General features: G+C 40.4%; 1 protein-coding gene across 1 annotated transcript; it reads left to right on the forward strand.

Moving 5' to 3' along the window:
- The first annotated feature begins 10,389 nt into the window (after positions 1–10,389).
- Positions 10,390–13,078, forward strand: ficd (FIC domain protein adenylyltransferase). The gene is made up of 2 exons (XM_062381991.1): positions 10,390–10,940; positions 11,499–13,078. The coding sequence occupies exons 1-2, from the start codon at positions 10,670–10,672 to the stop codon at positions 12,578–12,580; spliced, it is 1,353 nt and encodes a 450-aa protein (XP_062237975.1). The 5' UTR covers positions 10,390–10,669; the 3' UTR covers positions 12,581–13,078.
- The last annotated feature ends 1,195 nt before the right edge of the window (positions 13,079–14,273 follow it).

Raw genomic sequence — 14,273 nt, forward strand, 5'->3', positions numbered from 1 at the left:
ACTGAGAATACTTTTTCAACTGAAACTTGTTTTAATTGAGCAATCCCTGCTAAACTCTGACATTTTGACAGGAAATGCATGTGGGTGACTTTGGAACATGTTTATTTTCAGCCGTCAGCCAGCCTGAACCTCCCAGCAGGAAATTTCTCCGCTGAAATCCAACTAAAACAAATAAGCGGATCAATGATCTTATAAGTCTCTCACAGATTTAAACCTCAATGTTAATATGCTGCGTTTCTTTCAAATACGAGTCCAGTTTCCAAAATTCATGAAAGTGATTGTTTTCATTTGTATAACCTTTAACATCATGACGATAAATCTGCTATTTCTGTGACGACCACATGAATCATCGTAACAGTAATACAAAGAGTAATCCAGTTCCTCTGCTCCCTGAATCAGTCTGTACAGTTCATAAAGTAAAATAACTCAACAATCATTTTAAGCATCGAAAGAAGACAACAGCATTAATGCGATCTCATATAAATATCCTTATTCATTAAACTCTCCTGTGCCAAATATCTTTAAGCTTTCAATCCTGCAACAAGCCACTGAACATTTTATTCTTTTATTTATTCCTGCAATCAGAACCAGTCTCTCCCTCCTCTGCAGTTTGATGAGGGCTCCTCTGCTGCAGTATATCAGGTTCCTCTCCTGGCTGCCATTTTAAAGTAATATGAGCATTATTGTAACATTAGTGTCTTCTCCTTGAAGCCCATTATGCAGATTAGAGCATAGCAGGAATGCAGCAGTCAACAGCATTAATCTGCTTACCTAAAATCCACCTCCGAATACAGATTAAACGGGGCAGATCTTTGTATTGCAGTATCAGAAATAGATAGTAATCAGAGGTTGAAATGATTTGTGGAACAAATGCATTAACCTCAGGAAGTTAGTTCATACATCTCCATTCGGCCTTTTACTATGAGAACTAAAAGGGTTTTGGAGATTATTTGTGATGTTTACTGCAGCATCATCACAGCCACTGTTGTGCTGCCTAACTGCCTAACTGATACATTTATTTGAAATCAGAGTTTTATGTATTTCTTCACCTTTCATTTGTGTGTTGTATAGACCGTATGTCTGCTGCACTGTCTTAATTATTTGACATTTGTCATTTGTTTGTCATGAATGATATCTGGAATTCCGTGATATAATTAATCTTCGTTAGTTGTCTGGTAAAGAGACACAAAAACAAATGTCAGGCTTTGTTTGCAAACATGTATCAGAGTCCTCCCGTCTGATCTCCCCAGCGTCATTATCACAGCAACAAGTAAACTAGGCAAGTCAATTACCAGTCTCCAGCTCAGTGAATACAGACTGCAGAAGTATCGAGCACCTCTGAATGTGACATGAGTGTTATCGACAGCAGTCCTGCTTCTCTGAACTGGGCCACTGGTTTGATGTTGAGATGAAAAATATTAACATTGGTTGCTATGGAAAAAAACAATAAGATTGTTTTTATCCATGACGGCACAGAGACACTGGTGATAACGTCGCCCCCTGTTGGTTGAACGTGGTCCAGAAGGAAAAATCTCAACATTCACTGGATGAGCTGCTATGAAACTTTGTACTTTTGACAATCAGGATTCCTACAGGATGATTATTATGATTGATTGATTATGAAATTTGTCAATTGGAACTTTGCTCAGTTTATGATCATACACCAACAAAACTAATAACATATCTATCAATAATAGCAAAACCATCAACATTAAACAACCAACGAAAAATAACAAGCTATCAAAATGTTGTCAGTGTACTAGCATGCTGACATTAGCATTTAGCTCACAGCACAACAACACAGAGCTGCAACAAGGTTACAAGAAAATCTGAGGCAGAAAGAGGAATTAGCTAAACTATAAGGTATTCAATTCAATTATAAGGGCCAAATCCTAACATTATAAGGTCAAGACCTTAAGATTTATAGAGAAACTCAACAGTTTCGACAATGAGAGCACTTCCTCATTAACTGGAAGAAACTTTAAATAACATTGGGCAAACATCAAATTGTCAGGATAAGCGAAACCATCAACACAAAACCAAAAACACAAACTCAAACATGTCAAATTTGTGTCCTTCCACCAAGTTTTTGTTGTATTTCAAGCGGTAGTTTTTTAATTTAAATATGATTAAATTAATGATTTTTTTATTTGGTTTTAAAGAACTAAATTGCCGTGGCCCATTCCTCTATTATATTTCAGAATTGCTTCCCTGTTAGGTGCGATTTTATTTGTCCAAGCCTTTGGATTATACTTATAGAGGTTTAGCTTTTGTTTTTCTCCTACATTGTTTTAGATCTCCCAGTTATTTTTGTCTTCTTTTTGCTTTTATGCTAATTTATCATTTCATATTGTATGTACAATTTTAATTTAGTCATTAACTCTGTGTTGCATTGTCTTTGTTGTTCCCTCATCATCTCCTCACCACTATGCCGATGGAGGGGTGGGTCAACATTTGGAGTTTCAGTAGTAAACAGTGTTGCAGCCGAATCCAATACAATTGAAGTAAATGGTCACCAATTCTTCAAATGTAAAAAGGAAACATCCTCCTTACGGCTCCTGTGATGTCATCCATGTTTCTGTAAGCTCCAACATTCAAATCCAATTAAAATGGCGTCATTTACACCATAATGCAAGTAGATAATGAGTGAATTCGATTTGTTTGCGGGGAACTATCCCTTTAATGAATTGTTGCACAGACAAAATTTATTTTCTTTCTCTTCAGTATTATTATATGATTCATTTGACCTCGTTCAGAAATTGAACTGAGATTACAGAGGCTCCAGTCATTGATATTTATTCATTAGTGTATATTTGATTAGAAAAAGAGAGTGGACACATGTGTACCTTCAAATATATTAGAACACACACAAACTGCACAAACTCATGCACACACATGTACACTACACTCAGGAGGATTAGATCTGGCTTCATGCTGACAGTAATATGCACAGATGGACCAACATAGCTGTATGTTAAATCTTTATGCAAACAGGATTTTATCCATGATCAGTTCAGAGGTGAAGCATCATTCAGACATGAGACAGTGGGACCTGCACTACATTATCAACCCTCACATTATTCTAGGAAAGCGTGGAACATTGTCACAAACAAAACTCCACTTACCAATAGTTCTCCGTCAAAATGTGATTTATTTTATTTTTTTACAAACCTACTGCTTTGTCCTTATGTTCTTTCTGTTTGTGCTGAATACATGTCATGTGACACAAGAATATCAGAGGAAAAAACCGACCAGAGCTCGAAAGGCTGGAAAAGAGCAACTTCTGTTTCCTCCACTGACCGCGTGTCACTGACCTTTCTGCTTTAATGGAGAAAAAAACTGTGAGGCCTCATGACAACTCAGTCTGTTCCTTGTGACCTCTGCCGGATTTTACATTAACAAACAGCCTCAGGGAAAGTGAAGCGCTGGAACGAATCTGAACCAATAAGTTAAAAATAGTATTAATTCTGGTAAAAAGAACATTTGAATTTATTTTGCATGTTATGAATGGTCTACTTTAATCAGGACAACAGCGAGAGAGTGACAGTGCTCGATCACCTAAGTCCGGCATCGGCAGATCAATTCACATGTGCAAAATGGTTTTGGAATCTCTCTGTTCAGTTTTGATTTCTGAGGGGAGGTAGAGAATAGACCCATGTCCAGTTACGTTGGCTGCCTGACAGAAAAATGCAAACAGACTACAACTTTGCCTTTTAAAGATATTATGCTGTGGTATAGGGTCGTAGTTGTGAATGGGTTGTGACCGGTTTCAGGATGGATTGGTAACAAAACATGAGCTTCGGGAATGGTCTGGGTTTCTATCTCATTTCTTGCCCTTCAAAAAATGTCAAAGTTGCCCATTATTTCATTTGTTGTTTGATAAAGGAAAATATATCTGGGGGTCTTATATCCTCGTTCATGTTACAAGAACCCTCTGTACTGTATCTTGTTTCATCACAATATGAAAACATGTTAATAAAATCAATGCTTTCATCCCTCTGGTAACTAATAGATATCGGATCTAATGTTTTGCACACTTGGCGTCTGACTTACAGTGGGAAGATTAGCTTCTGAATGTGTTTGCACCATATAACCAGAATATTGTATCCTCAAGCTCTTCCTCTACCAAACATGAACTGTTATCAGTATTCTAATTTGAAAGTAATTGGATAGAGTTGACATGTCATAAATCAAGCAGCTATGATAATCCAATATGGCTCCGGATCTGTGGTGTTTATGTGATCATCTTCTTTGAACCTTCTAATCCTGTTGGAGCATTCGCACAGATCCTACAGCTGTGAAAAAGTCTGTTTACAACTAATCCTCAAAGTGATCCCAGCTCATGATCGTGGGATTTCTGCTTTTAATCACAGCGTCACAACATAAGGTATTAAATCATACAGTCAGTGATAATAATCAGGCCACATGTGGCATAGTATAAATTAGAGTGACAACAAGATTCTTAAATAACCATTTTTCAAATATAATCTGGGTGAAAGTTTTAATGAGAAAACTTTCTTCAATAGACAGCTGGGCTTCTGTCCTCTGAAGCTTGTGAGAGCAGAGAGTGGGAGGAAGCCGCTGGCTATTTGTTTTTGTTTCATATGTTGAAGTCAGCCCCCAGATGGGATCTGTGTAAGATAACCATATGGGCCCAGAATTATTAAATACATAACTGTGGAGCACAAATAACAACAGAGCATTCTGTCATGAGAAGAAGAGTGTTTGTTTACATAAGAGATTTGTATAAAACTGGTTTTAGTAAGCGTTTTGTCACCTGAGGATTAAGTGCGAGATATTCGTTTTTGTAATGTCGACATAAACTGTACATACAGCTGCATTTTGATCTGTGGTGGATGGCACTAGCGTTTTTATTAACTCCTTTTTTTTGTACTTCTGGTTAGACGCTAAACTGCATTTCGTTGAATAAGTACTTTGCAATGACAATAAAGTTGAATCTAATCTAATCTAATTAACCATTGAACAATTTGTCCAATAGTTGTTGAATTAGTTGAAATTGGTGAGAAGCAGTCGACCAACATCGTTATTGCAAGGGTCATTGGTAAATTCAGATTATCGCTTGAACTACACATATTTATAAAGTCTATGATTCATGATTGATTTATAACTTAAAGCCAAAATGCATCCGATGAAAAACAGATGACTCGTATATTTATTGTATTGTATTTATTTGTCCCCTTAAAGAAATGAGTTTGCAGCATTAATCATAGGGAATTTTCAACAAAATCTCACATCATTAACACTCAGACTTACAGTGCACCTTTCAGCAGCCATGGACTGACAGAGACCAGCTGGATATCCTAATGTTTGTGTCTGTTCAAAAACAGTTTGAGGAATAATGGACTTTTGGGATTTGTTTGTAGAGGGGGGGAAATACCACCATCCAGTTAGGAGCTGTTAAAATGAGGAAAGAGGATGTGTCTCATCACACACAATGATCCTATTCCTCTGGACAGTCACAAAACAACCCCCCCTCGGCTGACAGGCCCGTTTAAAGGGCATTTCAATCTGAGACTATAAGAGCAGTTTTTCTCGGAAGCACTGATTCGGTTTATCTTGCCTCAGAGTCATCATCCTGTTTCATGAACAAGTTTAAAAGAGCGAATGGAATAACATTGTTATTCAGTTGTAATGGGTTCATCTAATTGGGTTTTACGGTACTAACATTTATGTTTTCTTGCTCTTTTTGTGTGTCACAAAGAAACCAAACGAAGTCACCAGCCCTGTCAACTCTTGGTGGGTGAAGGAAATAATGAGCCACCCACGTTTGCTGAGTCATCGCTGCGTGTTGTAAGATGTGCCTGTTAGTGCTGGAATTGGGATGTCTGACAGAGTTGGCGGCTTGAACTACCCCCCGATCCTGTGAGCTGGGTGAGCCAGCGTGGAAGTGAAATATTAAGTGAAAGAAGCGCCTGCAGGAGGTCTCTGGTAATGGCTTCCTCCATCAGTGGAGAGCTAATTATTTCCGTCCACTGTCTTTCTACCACATCATTTCCTCACCTCGAGCATGTGACCGTCCTTCACAACCAGAAAGCGCACAGGAGACATGGTCCTGACAGACATACGTCTATAATCTGAGGTTACATGATACAGCTGAAAAACAAGTATAACCACACTGAACTCATTGTGTTATATTGTAAGGCAGGTCTCCCTCCAATATATAACTTACTTCAGGGTTGTGGGTAAAGCAAGAGCACAGGGACCGATTAATTAAGTTTAAAGTTTAATGACGCAGGAACATTCCACAAACAAAGTGGCACATCTCATATCGTATTATAACGCCAATGTTTAACATCACTCATATTACGTGCATGCAAGGTGCACTGGAGTACATAAACTCCAGATCTACATTAAGGAAAACAATTTATAATATTTATATAATAAACATTAAATACATTATGTAGAATGGAAAAATAAATGTTATTTTTCAATAATGCATTGTATTTTACATATCACCAAGACCAAAGATCAGGCAAAAATATCGGCTCCCGTACTGTTCCTCAAAAAGTCAAATGTATTGTCCTCATACACAAACACAAGTTATTATTATTTTCATAAAGAGTGCACATTATACCCTGTACTGTATTTCGTACACAATCATTCACCAAACTCAATCATCCATTATTCTCTTGGTTAAATGTTTCACATTTGTAAGTCCTCTGTGACATTAAAATTCATTCATGCACATTCATGTCGTACGTCAGTGGTGGGACCTCTTATTTAGGAAACACCAGATGAGTAACAGTAATGCCTGAAGCAGAGCTCACAGAGGAGCAGTGAAAAAGAGTGAGGGTGGAAAACTAACAGCTTTATTTTACTGTAAAGTGTTTTCATGGAAGAACCTCTGGACAGCCTGAGGGCAACCAGACACGACCCTCTGTCCTCTGCTCTTGTCGCCAGAGAAAACAAGACATCCCAACCCCTCGAAGGGTCTCGTAAAAGCGTTTGTCATTCTGTGGATGGATCTCGCGTTTTGCAGCAAGCCCTCCATTTAGAGGTGTGCTGGATGCTGACAGTTGAGGACAGTTGCTGCTCCCAGTGCAGTTCTCCCTCACTCTGTCATCCATTTCACAGTCCCCCCTGATCCCTGCTCTCTGAGCCATCCATGCTCCCACAGTGGAGAGGGAGCCACCATCCCTCTCTCTGACTGTCTAATGAGGTCCTCTATCGCTGACACCCAGCTCTGTCAACCAGAACAAAGCCTCTTCTCAGACAGAAAGGCGAGCAGACTGACGGCTCCACAGAGGCAGCAGAGAGGAGAGCCGCTCGGGGAGGAGGCCTGTGCCAGAGGGATTTATTTCCTGCCCTGACAGGTCGCTCTTTTTCCAGGTGGGCAGATGGATTTTCTACCTCTAGAAGCACGGTGCCAGCAAGCAGTGAAAAGACAGGGTGATATTTTAATCGCGTGCGACAGGTCGTCGTTGGAGTGTGCTTCAAGTTAACATGTCAGCTGGTGCGAGGATCACACTGATGCACGTAGCATTCTATTCAGTGACAATACTCCCACACAGTTTAATGAAGAGGCTTATAATCACTGTTACACAATATGATAGCAGAGGCTTTAACTTTTCTAAAAACTACTCAATCCTGATAATAATCCCTATGTGAAATGAGGCTGTCAATTGCATCAACACCAATTAGAATTAGTGCTCATCAATAATTCTAACTGCAGACTCATGTCGTTTTATGTGTTTCCACAGCTGAGGGGGTTTTAGTGAGCATATGCCAGATGGGCGTAGAATTAGTCCACAATATGACCAGAGGGCCATTCATTTCATGCCATCATTTCTCCCTGATCAGTCGTTCATTCTACCATATCCGTCATTGCCTTTCAATTAAAGCAGAATCTGCACATGCTCGTTGTGGTGGCTCATGTGGAGAAGTGGCCGACATGTCACAGCTTTTATGCTTATTTTTGGTGTCAGCAGCTGGACCAGAGCCAGACAACAGAATCCAAGAGAGGAGCAAAACTTTAGGAAGATGTTTTTAGTTTGAGGCCATGTAATATTTCAAAGGAAGACATTTATCGGTCTACTATACGGAAACTAGTCAGCATGTTTGGTAGTATGTGTGTTGAGCCATGCAGGGCATCTTATAGGATAAGGGAGAACTTACAACTATCATCTAATGTTCATTTTAACTGTGAAGGAATAAATAAAATAAAAAATCTTTATAGCTGTATTTTATTGTATTTTCATACGAATGTACAGAGGCTTTATCCTTCTCTATATTCTCAATGCAACAGGTCTAGGCCTGGTTTCATTCACTATGGAGGCAAAGCTGCTTCCAAGGCAAAGAGCTATAATAAAGTATCTTGGTTCACACAGCACAAGGTCACACACATTGCAGAGCCTGTGTCCTACAGGCAGCAGACGTCTTTCCACCCATCACTGTTAATCATTGGCAGCATGTTGATTAAATATTCCCTCCAGACTTCTCTCTTTCTTTCTTTCTTTCTTTCTTTCTTTCTTTCTGTCTTTCTGAGAATGAGGAATCAATGTGAACATGCTCTTGGCCACTATAATTTTCAACAGCCTCATCTTTGCTATAACAAGTGTGTAAAAGAGTGCCTCGATAATAGGAAGAAAGAAATAATGTGTCTCAAGCGCACTGGAAGAGGCTGCTCCATTATCTTCCAAGGTGAAATGTCTGAGGGAGTGTGGAGAGGCGCTGAGGGACTCTGTGCTGGTAAATGATTATAATGTGCAGCTCCAGGTCTCAATGTGAGCACAGGGTACAACATATCGACGGATTTCAAACCTGCTGAATCTCTAACTGCACGCACAATCATCCACACGGTTGTTCATTGAAGACTTCCCCTGCACCGTCTGTGGTTGAGTCTGAGCTGAGAATGTGTTATAGTGTCGGCTTTGGCTCACAGCCCAGAATCAGTCCTCATCACCACACAACCATGTTCACAGCTGCTAGTCATTTCTGAACAGGCACTTTCACTAGATGATGCAAACTCAATCGTAAAGCCTTTTGAAATATACATAAAGGCTGAAAAACTGAATACCAAGGGGCACGAAGGACAAGTGTAAAAGAAGTGAAAGATTACAAATTGTTATAACAACAAGGTAGAGTACGAGCAGTAAGGCGTTAATCTTAATGTTCATTTTATTGCTTTGAAAAACTGCATGGTGGTCAGATAAATCTTTGCGAAGCCAACAGTGTTGCTGCTGTCTTCACAGGATTATACTGCAATATGACTGTGATGTTTGCATAACAGAGCAAGGCTGCCCTCTTCTGTTTGCTCTGCATTCAAATTACAGACGAAGAACAAGTGGTGCAAAGCTGCAGGAGCCAACATCTGCATCATCAAAAGATAACGAGCAATTAACTTTAATTGTACTTTGAAAAAAAGGTCACTCTAGGGGTTTTTGGAAGACCTACAATGGAATATAGCGCTCTATTTGATGTGAGGTCGCTGATAAAGAACTCAGAGTGAGTGAGCCTTACACTCTGTGCTGCATTTAGGAACAATATAAAAACAATTGTAAAAACGCATGAATGCCAGAAGTTTTTCGATGGATGTTCACCAGAATCATATCATATAATTATGATTACAATTATAGAGTACTATTGGACAAACAATTCATATTCAGGAAAAAGAAAGTTTCTGGAGATTTTTGTTGGATAAAGATGTTATATTCTTCAATACAACTGTTTTTAGTTATTGGCAGATGGACAGACGCCAAACCATTTATTTAAAATCAAAATTAAAATCAAGACATACGACGTTCATATAAAAAGAAGACCCTTACTGTTATGTTTGATAAATTGTTATGGTCTGATGATTCATAACTTAGAATTTTGACTTTTTCTTATTTCTTTCGTTTCTTTATTCTGTCTTTATTTTTTGTGAATGTGGACCCAAAAATAATGACGTTGATTAATTTGAATTGATGCACCTTCATGTTATCTGTACGAGCGCCGAGACAAATTCTGTTCAGCTCTACAAAAACAAGGATTTAAAACTCAGCATTAAGCTGAACTGCTCATGTCAGTAAGTGACATGAGCAGATATTTTGATATTTTTTTATTATGTGGATAAAAGATGAATAAAAATAAACAAGCTTTAAAACTGCATTAGAATCAGAAAACATATCAAATATACTAATGTTTTTATTACTTTAAGATGCATAAACCTAATATTTAATAAACCTAAAAATTTGAGATATGTCGTCGTGTGGGTTCCTCTGCTGACGTGTTGTACTTGGTTGAGTCTCGGAGTTTCCTGAAAGACTAAACTCAGGTCGAAATATACCATTATTCAGCCAATCAGAGACGGCTACGAACCATTAGTCGTATTGCTACATGTCAGCCAATAGAAACCGTCCTTTTAGGAAACCCTGACCAATGATATTGGAGAATGTTGACTCGTCATGTCTCAGGAAGCAGATGATGTGTGTACACAGACTGTAGTGACACTGAGGACAAGCGGTTTTGTGAATGATCGAATCCTTCGTAAGACTGTAGTCTCACCTCAGAGCTAAGTAGCTGACAGCTAAGCTAACTGGTGTTTCCTCGCTGTCTCATGTTGGCCGGGCTCTCCTCCCCGACAGCCGCCCACCGCCTCTCCCAGCTGGGGTGACCATACATGGGGACCCGTGTCGCCAGAGAATGCAGGCTCTAACCCGGCGTCATCATGGCTGCTGTGTCGGTGTGGCGATACACCAGCGGCCGAGTCCTCGGAGGCTGGGCCCCGCTGCTGTGCGTCGTGCTGGGCTCTCTGGTGGCCCTGCTGCTGCCTCTGGTGGGAGTGGAGGACCAGTGCTGCGCCGCCATGAGGGGCATCGCCCAGCTGCGGTGCCAGCTGTGGGGGAGACCTCCTCCGCCTCCAGCGGTGCAGTCCACCAGCCTCACCGTCCCCTTCACCGCGCTGGATGTGCTGCCTCACAGGTCCAAGCCCAGCAAAGGTACAGCCGAGAACCCACCAGTGGACTGACCCACCACAGACACACTACACCCTGCCATATGTCAATTAGCCTTATGCCAACAGTGAGTCATTTAGGTCAGTGAGTTATCAACACTCACAGGTACCTGACGTCAACAAGAATAATGGTTTATTTACTTTCTAAAATCAGTTTTATCAGCCAGGTTCTAATAGTAAAAGTACTGTCTTCTATGTTTACTTGAAAGTTCTGTTAACTTTTTACTTCCTCCCGTTTTCCTTTGACCTTGTGAGATACAGCGTTTACAAGTTGTGTAACTTAAATACATGTATTTATATTTCAGACAATTTCTAAATCATTTTCTTGATTTTTATAAAGATTCTAATTCAGTTATCAGAGGATATTTGTTGAAATGATGAACACACAGAACAAGGGTAGAAAGAATTTGACTGAAATGGACCATTTGTAAAAATAAAAATTACATTTTTGTTTTCTAATAGGGAATATATAAGATGATGTTAATAGTTTCATCCTGTTTCACTTGTGTTGGAGTTGACCTTGTTTATCACCCTCGGATTACAGAGATGCTGCTGGAGTCTAAAGCGGCGCTGCAGCAGGCTGTGGAGATGAGGAAACTGGGAAAGAGGGAGAAGGCTCACAAGCTGCTGGTGCACGCTCTGAGTTTGAACCCTGACTTTGTGGATGCCCTGACGGAGCTGGGGACCATTCTGGAGGAGGAGAAGGATGTTGTCCAGGCCGACCATCTCTACACCAAGGCCTTGGCCATCTCACCGTGTAACGAGCGGGCCCTTGTCAGCCGAGACCGAACTCTACCACTGGTGGAAGAGATTGACCAGCGTTACTTTAGCATCATTGACAGCAAAGTGCGCAAGCTTATGTCCATTCCTAAAGGCAACTCTGCGCTCCGTCGAGTGATGGAGGAAACCTACTATCACCACATCTACCACACGGTGGCCATCGAAGGCAGCACGCTCACTCTCTCTGAAATCCGTCACATCCTTGAGACGCGATACGCCGTCCCTGGCAAAAGCCTGCAGGAGCAAAACGAGGCCATTGGTGTAGATGCGGCCATGAAGTACATGAACACCACGCTTTTGTCCAGATCCGGCGCCATCACCGTCAGCGACATCCTGGAGATCCACCGGCGAGTGCTCGGCTATGTGGACCCTGTGGAGGGAGGGAGGCTGCGCACCAGCCAGGTGTTTGTGGGCCACCACATCCCGCCACACCCTCAGGACCTGCAGAGACACATGCAGGAGCTGGTGCAGTGGCTCAACTCTGACGAGGCCCTGCAGCTGCACCCTGTGGAGTGTGCAGCTCTCGCCCACTACAAACTGGTGTACGTGCACCCGTTCATCGACGGCAATGGCCGCACATCGCGCCTGCTCATGAACCTTGTCCTGATGCAGGCACGATACCCACCGATCACAATTCGCAAAGAACAAAGGGCTGAATATTATGCAGCTCTGGACACAGCCAACGAGGGGGATGTGCGGCCTTTCATTCGCTTCATAGCCAAATGTACAGAGATCACATTGGACACTTTACTGATTTCTACGACCGAGCACGCCGTGGGGCTGCCGGGGTCCAGACATGACCAGGACTGTTCCGACTGCAAACAGACCATCCCAATACACAACTGAGCTGGAGCTGGGGGAGAAAATTATGAATCATGAAAAGCATTTTGAAATAAGTTAAAACCTCCGTAATAACAATCAAATCCATGTCCTCAGTTTGAGTTCTTTCCAGCGGAATTTACTGAAACTGCTGCAGGATGATTAATTGAAATGTTTTTGGTTCAGGTTTGTTTTCGTCAAACCTATTTTATTCCTGTTTTTAGTTTAATTTAAGAAGTTTAAGGTATTCTGATTCCCATTGTAATCCAGTTTCAGGTTTGACTGCTGGTGATGTGTGGAGGAAACAGCTTTGTTGGTTGGAAACTGCTTAGTGAGATGCTTAAGTGATTTTCACTGCTGACGTGACCAGTGTGTGAACATTCACTTCACCATCTATGGCATCATAATGACGTGTCATGACACTGTAAAGCACTTCCATCTATTTGATAATTTATTTTATTCAAAACTTAAAATTGTTCTGTACTTTCATTATGTCTTCGGGTTATAAAGTTTATTAATGAAAAATGCTGTGAGTGCCATACTGGGATCAAAGATGATTTACATGACTTTATTAAAACAAGTTTTAGACAAGAGAAAAACATGATTTTCTTTTTTTACAGGACCCAAGAAATAAATGAGTAAAAACAACTAAAGAACAAAATAAGCAGAAAAAGAGCTATTTACTGTTTTCACCTTTTGTACCAAATTTAAAACATAGACATAGAAATTATACAACACAACAATGCACATAAACCACCTGTGTGAAGGTGGATAGTGACTTATAGAGATGAATCTATATTTAATTTCTTTTTAATATCAGGCCACTTTGGTGAAAGCAATCCATATAGCTTGTATTCCATCAGTTTTTGAAACGTAATTTTATATTTTCTACAAACTACAGTGACCTTTTTGAGATGAGCATACTGACCATAACACACACCGTTAGTATTAATCCAAAGAAGAAACGTGAAAGAAAATGGTTGAACCTGAAGACGGGAAAACGGAAACGATAAAACTGCATAGATTCTCTCCAGCCTCAAGAAGGAAATAGGAAGTGAAACTTCTCAGCTGTGAGAAAACTGTGGCTCATTTAACAACCCAGTTCATTCTGAGGGTGAGAGTCCACTCTACTGAACACATGAATACCAGGTCCAAACCACATTCATCAAGCTGCACTACTACTGTTCACATGTACTTACAACTCACTTATATCATTGATGTTGCAGATTAATCGTAAAACTAACACTCAATCCTGAATACATTAATTCCACAATAATGTAAGAAAAGGAAAACCTTACAAATCTCACATTTGAGACGTTAAATGATTTTCTGTCGATTCCACGAACGTTTGCAGCGTCTTCACTTCTGGGTGAGGCTGAAGATTAAAACCAGTGGACACAATTGAAAGCACAGCCACATGTCTGGGATTAAACAGATTCCGGCAGAATCAACAACACTCCGCTTACTTGTACTCTTTGACAAAGATGGATTGTTTCTATCTGATTCGCTTTCATTTCACAGCGGACTGATAACGGATAAAGGTAATGTGGTGATGGAGGTTTTTTCCTGAACACGGGCCACATTTCACAGATGAAAGTAGTAGAACAGATAAATTATATCTAGATATACTCTTAACTTGTTATCAAGCATTAGCCGAGTGATACGACATGAGGCCAGTTCTCCTGGTGTAATCACATGGCCTCAGACAAAAACAACTAAC

This window comes from Platichthys flesus, chromosome 3 (assembly GCF_949316205.1).
Source record: "Platichthys flesus chromosome 3, fPlaFle2.1, whole genome shotgun sequence".
Lineage (NCBI taxonomy): Eukaryota > Metazoa > Chordata > Actinopteri > Pleuronectiformes > Pleuronectidae > Platichthys > Platichthys flesus.